Source organism: Nothoprocta perdicaria, unplaced genomic scaffold, assembly GCF_003342845.1.
Source record: "Nothoprocta perdicaria isolate Ctin4 unplaced genomic scaffold, notPer1 scaffold_75, whole genome shotgun sequence".
Taxonomy (NCBI): domain Eukaryota; kingdom Metazoa; phylum Chordata; class Aves; order Tinamiformes; family Tinamidae; genus Nothoprocta; species Nothoprocta perdicaria.
Genome location: NW_020456032.1, coordinates 3,041,383 through 3,057,407, shown reverse-complemented (window position 1 = coordinate 3,057,407; position 16,025 = coordinate 3,041,383). Strand labels below are relative to the sequence as shown.

The window sequence follows — 16,025 nt, the reverse complement described above, 5'->3', positions numbered from 1 at the left end:
GATGTTTCTAGTATCTAAAAAATATGAAAAAGCATTTATCATTTCCATTTTGGAGCCTCCTTGGCCCACTATGAGGTCTCTGACAGTGCTCCATGGACCCATTTCAGGTGGACAATGCTCAGGCGTTCATTTGGCTATCCCAACTCCGGCACAGATGGGCAGATGAAGAGAGGCACTGTTTTGCCAATATCTGTGATGCCCAGTTCCTCTACTCCTATGAATATCTTGGCAACACCCCCCGGCTTGTGATCACTCCATTGACTGACAGGTAGGAAATCAGGATATTTCTGCAAGGTGATGGAAAGCATGACRTTTTCTATTGAGATCTTTGGGCAGCAAAGGTAAGGTCCTTTTTCCTCAGAAAAGTCAACCGCTTTTGAGGCTATCTGGGATCCTGGACATGGTTAGTATCATCCAGTGTCAGTCTTTCAGCATGTGCATGCCCTTTGCTCACATATTGCAAAAATCTCAGTCTCTTTCCTGTTTTTCTTTACCTTTTGCTGTGGAAGGTGTTACATCACCCTGACCCAGTCACTGCACCTAACCATGAGCGGAGCTCCTGCAGGTCCTGCAGGCACTGGCAAGACAGAAACTACTAAGGATTTGGGGCGAGCCCTGGGCATTATGGTGTATGTGTTTAATTGCTCCGAGCAGATGGACTACAAGGTAGGGTTTCCTTTCCTCTTCCAGAACTGTAGAGGCCTCTTTGGGAGGCAGAGACCCAAATTGTGCTCTCTCAGGAGCCAAGTACCTTATTACACCCTTCCCCTGGTTTTTGGAGCTAATTTTCCAGTGAAATGCTTCAAAAAATTTGGTCTGTTCATTCAAGAATGGGGCTGCACTGGTACTCTTGGCACTGTGTTTCCTTCCCACCATCCCTTTTTTAGTGGAGGTCACAACCTGCTGAACCCCTGGTCACTGTATTACACTAGATCATCAGATTGTGGCTTGCTTCCTGCATGCCTGGCATGGTATAGTGGTTCTGGTAGCTTCACACTGTATTTTATTCATCTTGTAGGCTCTCCCCCAGGAAGCAGGTCTGTCAGTAATTCAACACAGGTGACCTTTAAATGAAACTTATGCACAGATATATTGAGAAAGTGCAATTAGCAAATCAAGTGGCAAACTGTGCAGAGCTATAAATATTATAATTGAGTTGTGCCTGCTGTTTCCATGCACTTTTCTAAATGCCCACAATAGACGGTAAATTTCTATAAATAAACAGGCTGAGAAATAAAATCCCTCTTTTTTTTTTCCTTCTGAGTTGATTTTGTTGGTAATGTCATGTTTGTAATTTTTTTGTTGCAGTCTTGTGGGAATATTTACAAAGGCCTTTCCCAGACGGGAGCCTGGGGCTGTTTCGATGAATTTAACAGAATCTCGGTGGAGGTGCTTTCTGTCGTGGCTGTACAGGTGAGTGAGGAAACACTCATAAATAAATACAGAAAGGCAGAGCCCTGCTCCTCTCACTGCAGTGTGGGAGACTGTGGTAAGTGCATGTTGCTGGTTTCACAGCTTAGTGTGCACACAGGTGAGGGATTATGTTCCCAAATTAATTGCATGAATATCACAGCATTGACACAACACGGCAGACATATGCTGCAAATGTTCTCTTTTTCCCATCGGTTAGAGTGCTTGTGTTGGGACAGTTCTTTACAGTACCTTTTCCCAGGTCCATCTGCACCATGGCCCGTGACTTTCTTAATACTTGCACGTCATCAAGACTATTCTTTTTTCCTTATTTCTGCTTTCATGTGATTGTAGATTTAATTTCACTGTTTGTAATGAGAGCTTTGTGAAATGCTGTAGAGGGGACATTACTAGGTGAGTGTAATCTTTTCTATAAGGATAGCATTCAACCCCACAATTGCAGAACAATGCTCAGAAAAGTCTGTAACCACCAGGTGACACTCAATAACTGGAACCTCCAGCAGAACTGCAGCCATTATTTATGTGCTTGCCTAGGATACACTGACAGCATGGAATTAAACATAGCAAAGAGCTATTTGAGCTGTATCCTTCCAATGCGTAGGAATTTCCCTATAAGATGATTTCTAGTCTCCTTAATTTAACTGCTCAGTGCATTTTACAGATGAGTTTTRTGTACAGCACATCCCAGTACTCCCAGTAATCCTGGGAGAGGGCCTCGAAAGGAGTTCTTGTCATGCCAGAGAGTCCTATTTGCTTATACTTGTGTGCATTCTGTCACTTGGCCTCCTCCTTTCCATTTTCCTGTGGACATGAGTAAATCTGGAATTATTTTACTGAAGAGGAAGTATTTCGCTAGGAGAGAGGCTCTTGGCAGTCTTCTCATGAATGCCTAGTGTGCAGTCAAGGAATACTCAAACTGCTGGAGATATGAATCCCCTCTGGCAGGGTCTGAGATATGGGAAAGTGTTATAATTTCTTGGCAGCAGGATGCAAGCAGTCCTACTGCCTGTTTAGAGAGCTTTGGCTGGATGTCCCCCAGTTTCTAAACCACATTGGCCTTCTCTGAGAACTCCAGGCGTGTCCTCATGCAAGGTATAGATGGAGTCCCATGGATTCTAGCTACTTCCAGAGTTTGGGCATAGGATGGATGCTCAACTGCATTGTCCAGAGTGAATCTGCTGAATTTTGAGCCTTGGGGATCTTTAGTGTGGGAAACTGAGATGCCTGAGGGACTGAAATTCTGGACTCAAGCCTCAGCTGAGTGCAGGGTTTCAGGATCCCAAAATCTGATTTTAGGTACCCCTTTTGGGATCAGGAATCTAGAAAGTAAGATCTGAACCCAGGAAGTTACTATGTTCTTGTAGATCTCGCAATAAAAGTTGTTATTCTAAACCTCTCCATGGACTCTGTACTCCTCTCATACTCCTTTCACTCATAATTGGTACCTTATGTGACATCCCAAAGAAGCCCCAGGCTGGTACATGAGTTTATACATCGTTCTCTCTCAATTTCTGTTCTGTCAGATTCCAGTTTAAAATTGTCATTGAAAAAAAGTCTTTGAGGATCTTAAAATAAAAGGGGAAGCTGAACAAAAGAAGCCCAGATATGACTCAACTGTTAATGATTCTCTTGCTCCTGGCTAGAGTGCTGCATCTGAATAAAGCAGCACGGCTGTCATTCCTTCATCGTGTCTCCTGGCTGCTATTAGGAATGTAACCATGGCAATGTTTAATTGGCCGTCTTAGTCATGCACCTAATGTCGATATGCTTTCTTACAGAAGGAATTTGATTAATTGCTTACCTTTGAGATAACAAACAGTGGTAAGGCTAGAGTGGTGGAAAGAGAGACAGTTCTCACTAAAGTGCTATCTGTGAAAGGATGATTTAGCTCTAATAAACTTGCTCTCTTCAGAAGGTGAGAAATGAGAACAAAGCTGCAATCACAAAAATGTAAAAGACAATACAATATTAGCGAGTAAACATGGCAGGGGAGCATCTCACAGCTTCTGCCTTATCTTTCAGCTTTAAACAAAACATCTAATATCCAAAATCTTAAGAAAAGGTATTAAATGATCAGTTTGCAATTGAGTTGGGAGTAAGTTTACTGGGAAACACTGTTTCTTTACAAGATCTTGTTTTTTATTTAAGGAACAGAACAGGCACACAAGGGTTTTGGGATATCATGAAGAGCAATAGAGAATCTGTGTGTAGGGAAGTGTGAAGAAAATAAGAAGCCACATTGTGTTGGACTCTCAGGACTGCATTTGGCTGCTGATTCTGTTCTAGATGCATGGACAGTCCTGCAGCTTGTCTGTGTGTCTGACCTGGTGCTAGGTGGGGAAGCTGGCAGAGGTGATACACTTTGTACTTTGTCCTTAAGCTCTTCTCCCTGCTTTGTCAGAGTTTGGTAATGAAAGGTGGATGCTGCTGCACCAATTCCAAACAGTGTATAAAGCTTTACAAAGTCACYAAAACTGTGATAAGCCATGTTCATCATGGGACTAAATATAAGGAAGGCAGCTCTGTTATCTGGTGTGTTTTTTTTGTTTGTTTTTCATAATTGAACATTTGTACTAAAATACTGCTTGGTTCCTAGGTGAAGAGTGTGCAGGATGCTATACGGGAAAAAAAGAAATCCTTCAATTTTCTTGGAGAAGACATTAACTTAGTGCCCTCAGTAGGTATTTTCATCACTATGAACCCTGGTTATGCAGGTCGAACTGAGCTACCTGAGAATTTAAAAGCTCTTTTCAGGTAAGTCTAGATCAGGTTTTTTGACCTATATTAAAGTAGCAGCAGTTGCCTTTTGGGATATAAAGGTTTGACTTTATTTCCTTGGAGAATTCACTTTCATTAGTGACTATCTCACAACTTCTGCATTGCACAAGAAGCTTGAGTCTGGGAACACTGAGGGGCAAATTGCTGTGATAAAGTCCGTTTGTGGACCTGGCTCATAAGTAGTAATGTAAGATAAAGCTGTAAATCCGCTCTCTTGCCATCTGTACAAATGGGTTTSTGATTAGCAATAAGCGAAGGCTCTTGCTGCCTTTTGGCTCATCTCTAGGTAGCTGGATACTTTAACAGAACAGTTACAGTCCAACATCTGCACAGTGAACAAATCCAATGAAATCTAGGTAGTGAGCTCTTGTGTCTTTTGGGCTGGGTGAAAGCAGTGCAGGCTTTGTACTTTTTGTGCATCCTCTGAATTCCAACCCAAGCTAGTCATTACTAATAAAGAATGGCAGCTTACTGTGTCTGTCCCCTGTTTGTAAGGCCTGTAGATGAAAAGAACTTGTTCTGCAGCATATTCTCTGCTTTGTTTTTAGGCCATGTGCAATGGTCGTGCCGGATTTTGAGCTGATCTGTGAAATTATGCTGGTTGCTGAGGGTTTCATTGAGGCCCGTGCTCTAGCGAGGAAGTTTATTACTTTGTACCAGCTCTGCAAAGAGCTTCTGTCCAAGCAGGTGAGTTACCTTTCATAGCTAGATCATATGATAAAGCATGCTGGTCACCAAAGAACCAGTAGCACAATCTTATATCACTTCTGTAGCTAGAACTTCACAGCTTTTCTTTAATGAGTGCATTTGGTCTGGCTACTGGGCAAAAGTTTGTGATTGTCAGAGCAGTGAAACTTTCAGACTGCTTTCTTGGAGGATCTTCAGGGACAAAAGTGCTTTATCTGCTGCACTGATGTGAAAGATTTTTCCATGCATTCAAATGACACCGCATTTGGGGGAAGTATTTGGTGGTCCTTAGTAGCTTGTGTAGATCCAGAGTACTAGGGAACTGTCTGATATGGCTTTAGCTGTTTATTGTTTTACATGGCCCAAGTTGGTTAGGTCTCAAGAGTGCAAGTCCTAACCACAACCATTTCTGAGCTCACATGGTGATGGGAAGAGCAGAGTTATTTAACTCCTTAATACTGAATAGGAAACCAGGTGACTCAAGCCTCAAGATGGTAGAAGTCTCTGGGTGTGAAGCAGTTAAAAGATCGGGATGTATTTCCAGTGCTGACTTGTCCGTCAATTTAGAGTTGCAGGTTCTTCCCACTRTTAGTGACCTAAGTATAATGACATCCCTACCTTTTCCCCTGTGTAGGATCACTATGATTGGGGCTTACGTGCTATCAAGTCAGTGCTGGTTGTTGCTGGTTCCCTCAAACGAGGGGACCCAGAGCGACCTGAAGACCAGGTTCTGATGCGCTCTCTTCGTGACTTCAACATCCCCAAGATTGTCACCGATGATATGCCAGTGTTCATGGGTTTGATTGGAGATCTTTTCCCTGCATTGGACGTGCCTCGGAAGCGTGACCTGAATTTTGAGTCATTTGTAAAGCAGGCTGTGTTGGACCTCCGGCTGCAGGCTGAAGACAACTTTGTGCTCAAAGTAAGACTAAGCAATCTTCTGCTCTTTCTGTGCCACCATCAAATCATTTGTGTTTTCTCAACCATTGTTGTTCCTACAAAGAGGACTCTGTGCAGTTAACCCCCTTGCAGGCTGCTCCTGGTGGAGGTCTGAGTACATGGAGCTATTTGATAGATTTGAACTTCAGTTTGGTATTTTTGTCTGAAATTTGGGTGTGTTTTTCTCAGGTGGTGCAGCTGGAGGAGCTGCTGACAGTCCGACACTCAGTCTTTGTGGTGGGTAACGCAGGCACTGGCAAATCTCAGGTGCTGAAATCCCTGAACAAGACTTACCAGATAATGAAGCGCCGTCCTGTGTGGGCAGACCTCAACCCCAAGGCAGTCACTAATGATGAGCTTTTTGGCATTATTAATCCTGCAACAAGGGAATGGAAAGACGGTAAGTGTATTTTCACCCCTGAACCTACAGATGAAGAAGAGTCTTTTAGTGAATTAAGTGGATGACTTTGGGTGCAGGTGTCAAAGATCAGACATCTGCCTACTGCTCATAGCCATGTGGGATTTTGTTATTAAAATGGAACATAGGAAGTTTTAGCTGTTTGATCTGCAAGTGAGAAACATAGCAGAGACCTTGACTTATTTTCCCTAAGAAAAAAATATCGTGTCTGTTAATGCTGAGATATACCAGTTTCTAAGTGGGACAGGGAGCTCCTCAGAGGGACCTGGACCAGTGATGGAAGGGAGATGGGTACTGAATTCAGCTCTGTGGTGTGCGCACATTAACCCTAAAGCAGTGCTTAGCGTTAAAGCAGGTTAAAGCATGGTTTAGGACATCACCATAAATCATCCCCAGACAGAATTTCTCCAGGAGATGAACTGCCCACCTGCCTCCCCTGTTCTCAGCTACGGACCCTTCCTGACCACTCGCTCTGCTTCTGTATTAGGGTTAATTTCATTTCAATTGCAATCAAGGGATACTAAGTCAAAAGAGACAGAGGAAAAAAGTGAYGGATTATAGCTTGAACTCCTCTAGACTGATTGTGGGAGTTCCTGCAGATCAAGGACCTCTGGTATTACTTGGCAGCAAGAGCACTTTAAAGGTGGCTCTCCAGTACTTTCCTARCCTATGACACTTCAAATGAGGGTCCTCACTTCAATGGGGTCCTCCACCCCAAAGTTTTAAGGCAAGTATTTTTTGCATTAATCATTCCTGAAAATCTTGTTTATTTTGTCAAATATGAGCAAGGAAACTTTTCCTATGGTCCAACAGAAGATGATGCATTCCCTCTGCAGTTTGATCCGGGAAGGGGCGGGGAGGGGCAAATTTGGTAAGAGATGAATCCCCTTGTGTTCCAGCCGATCCTCAAAGGTTAGAGGGACTGGTGGTGGCTGGACTCCATCTTTCTCCAAGTGCTCCCTCTTCTCAAGCAATTCTCTCACACCCTCACATATTAACCTTGCATACTGGCTTTTCTGCCTGTTTTCATCCTATCACTGTTACTTTCATCATCAGGAGTTGAAGAGGTTATGCGTGTTAGATGGTAAAAGCTCCAAGAGAATCTTAAAACTTTTCTTCATAGAACCAAACTCCTCCTTAAATCCCGAAACCAGTTTCATGATGTAGACACCAAAGTTTAGAAGAGAAGCTCTTTTCTCTCCCCTACTGCTATGGTGCATGTGAGGGGAGCACTGGTGACCTGTGACAGCAACTATTGCTGACAGTATCATCTTGGAGTAGTCTGAGACTGCTGTCAAGTCATATGTCCAACCTGTGAGAAACTGAGTTGAAGCAGTGTTGGGTTTTTTTGACTTGACCTCCAAATCTGGTATCTAATGCATTTGCTCTGCACAAACACTGTCTTCAGTCATGTAATGCCACTAGCCATACCTGATACAGGTCACACAAAAAAGAAGGCTTTTTGGGGGGTGTGCGAAAGTGCTTGTCACAATTCACCAGAAGACCTTTTTTTTTAAAAAAAAAAAATGCCTGATGTTTTTTCATGAAAAATCTCTATAGGTATTTTCACATGTAGAGGAGAGCGATAATTTTGTGGAGTTTTCATTTGCTCTGCAGTATTGCTGCTCTATTCCCAGCCTTCTTGCTCTTCTTAACATTCATTATTTACTCCTCTCGAGACACTGTATCCTCTCAGTCTCCTTGATTTTACTGACATTTTGTTCTGTCATTCAATGTCATTCTGTGCTTGTTCTCCCCTCAATCTCACTAAAGCCATGACCCAGAGTTTAATGCATCTTGATTTCCCTGAAATACTTTGAGCCACAAAAACAGTTATAAGGAATTCCACAACATATTGAGATGGGTTTCTTTGCGCTGTGTAATTCATGCCCTCTTTTGCCTCTGAGTATCTACTCCTCACTTTCCTTATCACTCGTGGATCTCGAGGGAAGGAGACTTGTGTGCAAGTCTGCAGTCATTTTCAGTGGTGCTAACTAATAATGTAGTTTTTCTTCACAGGAGACTAGACTCTTATCATAGTATGGTAACATTTATTACATAAAACATGTATAGGTGCAGAGTTCTGAATGCTTAAGTGGAAAGCACTGAGTAGGATCATTTATAATAAGTTCTTAGAGACTGCTGGCAGAGCAGGCGGCAAATTCAGTGTTCATAAAGTTATTCCTGTTGTTGTCCTAGGACTGTTTTCGTCAATCATGCGAGAGCTGGCCAACATAACACATGATGGTCCCAAGTGGATGGTACTAGATGGAGATATTGATCCAATGTGGATTGAGTCGCTTAATACTGTGATGGATGATAATAAGGTAATGCATGAAGTTAAAGAAGCAGATTTTCCTTGATTGCATAGCTAGATTCAATCTTGGAGGAATAGAGCTGCTGAAATAATGCCTCTTGGAATAATACAATCGTGATAGTATTTTGTGGAGAGATAGTGAGATGTACACACCTATACATATATATGCATATTTATATGTGTGTGTGTGTGTGTATAAAAAAATATTGAAAATGATGTGTGAATTAAGTTGCCCACAGGAGTTTTCACAGGAATTTCCCTTTACTGTAGAGCTGGAGTCATGAATAACCACAGGTATCCTGGTCATAATTTGAGACCCTTTGAAATGGAGACTCAATGACTGCAGTCACGTCTGCACCTTTTCCCTTACATAAGGAGGTGCTATTCATTTGTGACCGTGAAAGAGATTGGAGTCTTCTGTGTTAGAAATTAGCTGCTCTTCTTTGAGACACTTTTGAGACACCACCAAAGGTTTCTACGACCAAGAACTGAGCTCATTTCATTCTCATTCCCGGGGAAGGTATGAACCCTGGGTTACCTGTGTGTGTCGCATGCAGGTGCTGACTCTCGCAAGCAATGAGAGGATCCCTCTGAACCCAACAATGCGTCTGGTCTTTGAGATCTGCCACCTGCGCATGGCCACTCCAGCRACCGTGTCCAGAGCAGGTGGGTTTTGACATGAGGAATTCATGTTCTCCCTACAAGAAACGATTGGCCCAAATTGCACCGTGGGATTTTGCACATACCAAGCAGGGTTTAGTGCCAATAACTRCTGCTTCTCATTGACCAATTTGATCCCTGTTGAAAGTTTTCCTCTCTGTGGTGTGGATCACAGCTGCCTTTTGTGGGAAGARTAATTCTTGAAGCACATGGACAAACTCAGGATCTTGACCTCAAATCCAAATGTGGAGCTGTCACCTGGGAGCTCTACTCAGGTTTTTTTGGCTGTTGATGGGTACAATAGCTTCAGCAGGGCCAAGAGAGTGCTTGCGGTACCCTGTACCAACTTGATAGGAGAGGGACAGTCCATATCCCAAATAGCTCTTGATCTTCKGGAGAAGTGCATGAAGTATGGAGAAGGAAGTAAAGGTGTATCCTGGTTTTACACATGGGGAAATGAGTCCCAGAATAACAACATGATCAAGCAAGAGCAGTTTATTAATTTGGGCCAACATCAGGAAAAGCTTCCTGCCTGAAGTCTCTTTGCTGTTTCATTCTTCCCCCTTCTCCTCTTTTGTGCAGGAGGGCTGTAAAGTGATTTGTCTTTATAGACATCTTTTAATCCTTCCTTGTGATGGCATCTCTCTAAATCCATGTGGCTGGCTGTGTGGGTGCAGGGATATAAGGAGCTGAGGTACTCACAAACTTACCACCAGCAAAGGACAGAGCTGTTCAGTTCCTTAGCCCCTCTCTGTCGCCAGCTCTCATCTCTGCATTTAGGGGGAACTCTTAGCTGTGGTTATAGGGGCCAAGTCTTCCTGTGCACGTGAACATCATAACCTGAACATAGGACCTAGAGAGTCCTATTGGGTCTGCGCCCTAGACCATCAGAGTCGTAGCATGCAGCTTCTTGGGCTGGGACATAGCGCAGATCCCACGTGGATCTTGATAGAGGTGCTCCAGGGACTAGAGACAGTGTAGAAAGCTGTGCGGTGCCAAGGGTTGGGAACAGYTTTTGCAGTGGGACAGAGAAAAGAGGAAGGTAGGATGGTACCCAAGTGTGTTTGAGAAATTAGTTGAGTGAAAGGAGATGAGTATTTCTAGTGGAGAAAAGGAATCGTCTCTGCTGTGTCCTTAACTTGTATGTTCCTCCGTGTCTAAAGGGATCCTGTACATCAACCCAGCGGACCTAGGCTGGAATTCCCCAGTGAGCAGCTGGATTGACAGGCGAGAGATTCAGTCAGAAAGAGCTAACTTGACTATTTTGTTTGACAAGTATCTGCCACGTTGCCTGGATACACTTAGAACAAGGTAATGCATAAGAAGGTGAATATAACTTGGCAAAGGCAGAGGGGACACGCACAGCCTTCTAGACTGCCCTGCGCTCCACTTGGGCCAGGCTTGCACATAGATGGATGCTTTCTTCCCTGCCCAAAAGAGCCCTGACCATCATTGGCTTAACCCTATAAAGATGTGCATATGGGAAATAGCAGCGTGAATGCTAATGCTCCTTTCCATCATTTACTGACCAGATCTGGTTTCATTTGATTGTTCTTCTACTCCTTGTGTCAGTTCTGCATTTCTTAGAGAGGAAATCCAGTAGATCCTAAAGAGGGTCTACTAAACCATGTCAGGCTTTACCTGAGTCCACTGCACAAGTCATTTTTCAATGGGGCAGATTTCAAACCATTACTTAAAGAATATTTTCAACCCACAGTGTAAAAAACAGGGAGAACAGGTTTTCTTTTTCCCCTTCCCACTTCTTTCTCCTACCCTTAGTTATTGTAAGAAAATTGGTGTTTTGGAGAACGGTTAGGATTGCTTTCCTGATTACTTCAGGAATTACTTCACTAACAACTTTTCCTGCYACATTTGAACAGAGCACAATGAATCTCTCTTAATACCCAGCCTGGGTGAGTTTCATGTCTGGACATCTGTCAAATTAATAACTTTTYTTTTTGGAAGAGCTCTTATGTAGTGCATTTGGAGTCCCTTTCTGCCTAGCAGCAGTAAATAGGAGTGTGAGCTTACATTAGCTTCTGAATGTTGCCTATGTAGAAGGGCTTTGGAATGGTTCTGGCCCATTGTCATGGGAAGCAGCTCTCTTRATCATGAAATGACAAGGACTGGCCACAGTAGAGACTCAACAGACTTGAATAAGAAAGCTTCTCCCATCCTCTGATTGCTTCTCATACCAGAACCTCAATTAAACAAACAATGACAACAAAAAGAACAACCCCAAATCAAGTGTGGAGGCTGTCAGCCACAATAGTGACATGCCAAAATGGGATCAATTAGTGAAAGCAGAACATTTTGGAAGTAGGTAGCGTAATGGAGAGACTACTTTCTAGGGGGACCAGCATGATTATAGCCATTGGCAACAGTCCATCGGACATTTCCTACTCTGTTTGCTGAACGCTGCGTCAGGTTGTGAAATCCATAGGTTTAGCTGCAGGCAGTCCTGAGCTGGGTATTTTGGTAGCTAGCTTAATTCAGAAATTGTAGAACCAACCTTTCAAATAGCTATAATTACTTTATGGAGGACTTCAGTGCTGCTGCAATATTAGTTTGGAATTCTGTAAGTGTAGCTTAAATGAATGTAAAATGGCAAGATGAAAGGGTTTATTTTATTACTCCTATTTGACTGCTTTTGAACTTGTCGTATTCACAGGAAATCATTCCCTTTAGCAAGTCTCCCATTTGACTTCTTTCTAGAGGATCAAAGTTTTAAAATGTTTGAAACTTCTGATTACTATTATTACTTGTATATGTGTTGGTGCCAGCAGATAAGGGAAAAAGAATGCTTCTTTCTTTTTTCCCTCTCCTCCTCTCCTCCTCTCCTCCTCTCCTCCTCTCCTCCTCTCCGGTTTCCCTTTCCAGTTTCCATTCTCTCTCACGCTCGCTCTTTCTCTCTCACTCTCGCTCTTTCTCTCTCACTCTCGCTCTTTCTCTCTCACTCTCGCTCTTTCTCTCTCACTCTCGCTCTCTCTCGCNCGCTCTTTCTCTCTCACGCTCGCTCTTTCTCTCTCACGCTCGCTCTTTCTCTCTCACGCTCGCTCTTTCTCTCTCACGCTCGCTCTTTCTCTCTCTCGCTCGCTCTTTCTCTCTCTCGCTCGCTCTTTCTCTCTCTCGCTCTCCCAATAGATGAGATGCACTCTACCGAAAAACAAAATATTAATATTCTGAAAAAGGATTTCAAATCAAGTCTTTCTGGACCTTAGGCAATTGCTTTGCTGGATTCACTTGTATTTCATATACTGTCCATTTCCATCCTTTAGATTTAAGAAGATTATTCCCATTCCAGAGCAGAGTATGGTTCAGATGTTGTGCTACCTCCTTGAATGTCTCCTGACAGAAGAGAATACACCCCCTGACTGTCCCAAAGAGCTGTATGAACTTTACTTTGTGTTTGCTGCCATCTGGGCCTTTGGTGGTTCAATGTTTCAAGACCAGGTAAGAAGGAAACTACAGCTTCAGCATCTTCTATGCAGACCTTTTTTTCTCCTTCTACTTTACTGAATATAGATAGCACTCTATCAGTAATGCTTATTTTCTGGGACTGCCATATGGGTGATAATAAACTACAAATCTTAATGCTATGGTGCCTTTTCACAGAATCACAGAATGTTTAAGTTTGGAAGGGACCTCTAGAGATCATCTAGTCCAACCTTCCTGCTCAAGCAGGCACACCTAGAGCATGTGGCACAGGGTGGCATCCAGGCGGGTTTTGAAGACCTCCAGAGAAGGAGACTCCAYAACCTCCCTGGGCAGCCTGTGCCAGGGCTCTGTCATCCTCACAGTGAAGAAGTTCTTCCTCTCATGGAGATGGAACTTCCTGTGTTTTAACTTATACCCATTACCCCTTGTCCTGTCACTGGCCACCACTAAGAAGAGCTTGGCCCCTTCCTCCCTCCATTCTCCCTTCATGAACTTATACATGTTAATCAGATCCCCTCTCAGCCTTCTCTTCTCCAAGCTAAACAGGCCCAACTCACTCAGTCTCTTCTTATACGAGATGTTCCAGTCCCTTAATCATCTTTGTTGCTCTCCACTGGACCCTCTCTAGAAGCTCTACGTCCCTCTTATGCTGAGGAGCCCAGAATTACACACAATATTACACAGGTGCGGCCTCACCAGAGCTGAGTAGAGGGGCAGGATCCCTTCCCTGCCCTGCTGTCAATGTTCTCCTGATGCAGGCCAGGATCCCATTGGCCTCCTTGGCCACGAGGGCACACTGCTGACTCATGGTTAACTTGGTGTCAACCAGGACTCCCAGGTCCATCTCYGTGGAGCTGCTTTCTAGCAGGTTGACCCCTAATCTGTACTGATGCCTGGGGTTATTCCTCCCCAGATGCAGGACCCTACACTTGTCCTTATTGAACCTCATRAGGTTTCTCTCTGCCCAACTCWCCAGCCTGTCCAGGTCCCTCTGGATGGCAGCACAGCCCTCCGGAGTGTCGGCCACTCCACCCAGCTTGGTGTCATCTGCAAACTTGCTCAGGGTGCTCTCTGTGCCCTCGTCCAGGTCATTGATGAACAGGTTGAACAGCRCTGGGCCCAGCACTGACCCCTGGGGGACACCACTAGYCACAGGCCTCCAAATGGACTTGGCCCCATTTATCACCACTCTCCGAGCTCTGCCATCCAGCCAGTTCTCGATCCACCTCACTGTGCACTCGTCCAGACCACACTTGCAGAGCTTTCCTATRAGGATGTTATGGAAGACGGTGTCAAAAGCCTTGTTAAAGTCAAGGTAGACAACATCCACGGCTCTCTCCTCGTCCAACCAACCAGTCATCCCATCACCGAAGGCTTTTCCTTTTATGAAAGATATATTTATCCAAGGTGTAACACCAGTTGGAGAGGAAGAGGAGTAAAGTTATAAAGGCAGGGGGATGATTGCTGAAGTTCACCTGTTTCACCATGAGAAACATCAGGTTAATTTATAGAGGCCTGTGGATATACGTAATGTGACCAAATTAAGACTGACTTGTCAGATGAATATATCATTGGAAGAGTGTTTCAGCCATTCAACTGTGTATGTATAAGTTGCATTGTGTAACACAAACCAGGCAATGCTTTGTCAGCCCTGGATTTTATTTAAGACAGGCAGATGCTAGATATCAGCTCACCTAATTTTCTAATAAAACTATTTAAGAAAGAGAAGTGACAAGCTGAGCAGAATGGGCTTTGGGGATTGCTCACTTCTGTGTAAGTGGATGTATCTAGTGATCCTATTCTTCAAAATACTTGCTGTTCTCTGGGAGTTTGCTGTGGCCACTTTGCCAGCTGATGGGGACATTGGGCTGTTTTAGGCACACAGCTTTGTAAAATCCTGTTGGGAGTCAGCTGTTGGGCACTCTCTGGTGTGAGCTGCTGGATTCTTGGTGTACTGCTGCCCACACCAAAGACTACATCACTAGAGGGAACAATTAGAGACAAAAATATCCTTGGGCCATGAAGACTGATTGGACTATGTGTCCCTAGTGGTATTCCTGACATTCAAAATACACTAATGTCTGAGACAGAGAGGAAGAGTAGGCACTAGTCTTCCATGCTGCTTCCTACAAAACATCTATCCTGTGAATTAATTGCAGCTGTCAGCCTCTGAATCTATCAGCTTGTATTAGACAAGGTGGGTGTGATCTCTTGCACAGTGATATTATTGTGAGACTGAGTTCCCTCAAGGTCAGCATTAGATTTTGTTTGCTTTCAGACCCCTCTTCAAGTCTCAGYGCTCAAAATGTGTGGAAAGAGCAGGGTTTCTCAGGTGAGCTGGAACTGGGGCACTTTGTTAGAAGCTTAACCAGGGGTATAATAGGAGTCTCTGAAGGATCTTYTCCAGACTTGCCATGGAAAATACCAGGCTTGTGCTGCTGCCTCTGGCGTCCCTTGTGCTGCCCTCATGTCCAGGCCTTGTTCTCTCTCTCTCCCTGATGACTTGCACCCAGACAAGGGGGAGCAGGCATGACCTTTCACTCCAGTTCCTTGTTCTGCTCCATTTCTTGGCTGTATGGCTTACTTTGGCACAGCAGGGCTGTCTCTTGAATTCCAAGTAATTGTAAAGGCTACTGTTTTATGACTTCCTGCTGTTAACAGTAATAATAGACTAAAAAGATCAAGTCTTGTGTGTCAGACCCCTGCCATGAAGCTGCTGACACTGGGCCATGCATGGCTGTGTTCCACAATTATGTTCCTGTGCTTGTAGTTTGACAGTCTATCCTGTGGAGGCATTGCTTTTTCCAAATGAATCCCTAGGCAAGTTGGAGAATTCTGCAGAGGGATTTAAAAGCAGCATGTGTTGCAGTTGGAGCCCTCAACTTTGAGTGTTAGGTTGTCAGCAAGTGGCACAATGAGCAATGTGGCTAGCTGGTAAAGCCTGTGCCTAGAACTCTGTTGAAAACCCAGCCTAATGGGTACCATGAGCCATAGAAACCTGCCTGAGGCAGGATTCCACTTTTGTTTCTCCCTGCAAAGTCTGAGTGCTTTCCTCTTGGAGCTGCTGGTGCTTTGGRTGTGAAAGCCGTGCTTGGGCAAATGCCTTGGGGCAGCAGAGAGCGTGTTTGGAGAGGGTTGGGTTTCTGCTACAGAACTGTTCTCTCTGAGCCTGCTGAGGGTATCTGCTCTTTAATGGGCATATGTCAAGCCCTGTGTTGCTTGCAATATATGTGAGGTCTCTATCTGACACCATGGCTCTTTCCCCAACTTAGACAGGGGTGATGGTGTTCTCAAGGGTTTCCTGAGCGCACCGAGAGTCTCTTCATTTTCTTTTCATTTGCCTCTCCACTCGCTGGA

At 44.1% G+C, this 16,025-nt stretch overlaps 1 protein-coding gene across 1 annotated transcript in view; it reads left to right on the top strand.

Moving 5' to 3' along the window:
- DNAH9 (dynein axonemal heavy chain 9) overlaps positions 1–16,025 on the top strand; it is a 155,076-nt gene that overhangs the window by 32,522 nt on the left and 106,529 nt on the right. Inside the window, exons 27-37 of the mRNA XM_026051405.1 lie at positions 108–268; positions 510–666; positions 1,309–1,413; positions 4,028–4,185; positions 4,758–4,896; positions 5,531–5,818; positions 6,025–6,235; positions 8,453–8,580; positions 9,128–9,236; positions 10,394–10,541; positions 12,509–12,683. Of these exons, the coding sequence (XP_025907190.1) occupies positions 108–268; positions 510–666; positions 1,309–1,413; positions 4,028–4,185; positions 4,758–4,896; positions 5,531–5,818; positions 6,025–6,235; positions 8,453–8,580; positions 9,128–9,236; positions 10,394–10,541; positions 12,509–12,683 (1,779 nt within the window). The remainder of the gene's footprint in view (positions 1–107; positions 269–509; positions 667–1,308; positions 1,414–4,027; positions 4,186–4,757; positions 4,897–5,530; positions 5,819–6,024; positions 6,236–8,452; positions 8,581–9,127; positions 9,237–10,393; positions 10,542–12,508; positions 12,684–16,025) is intronic.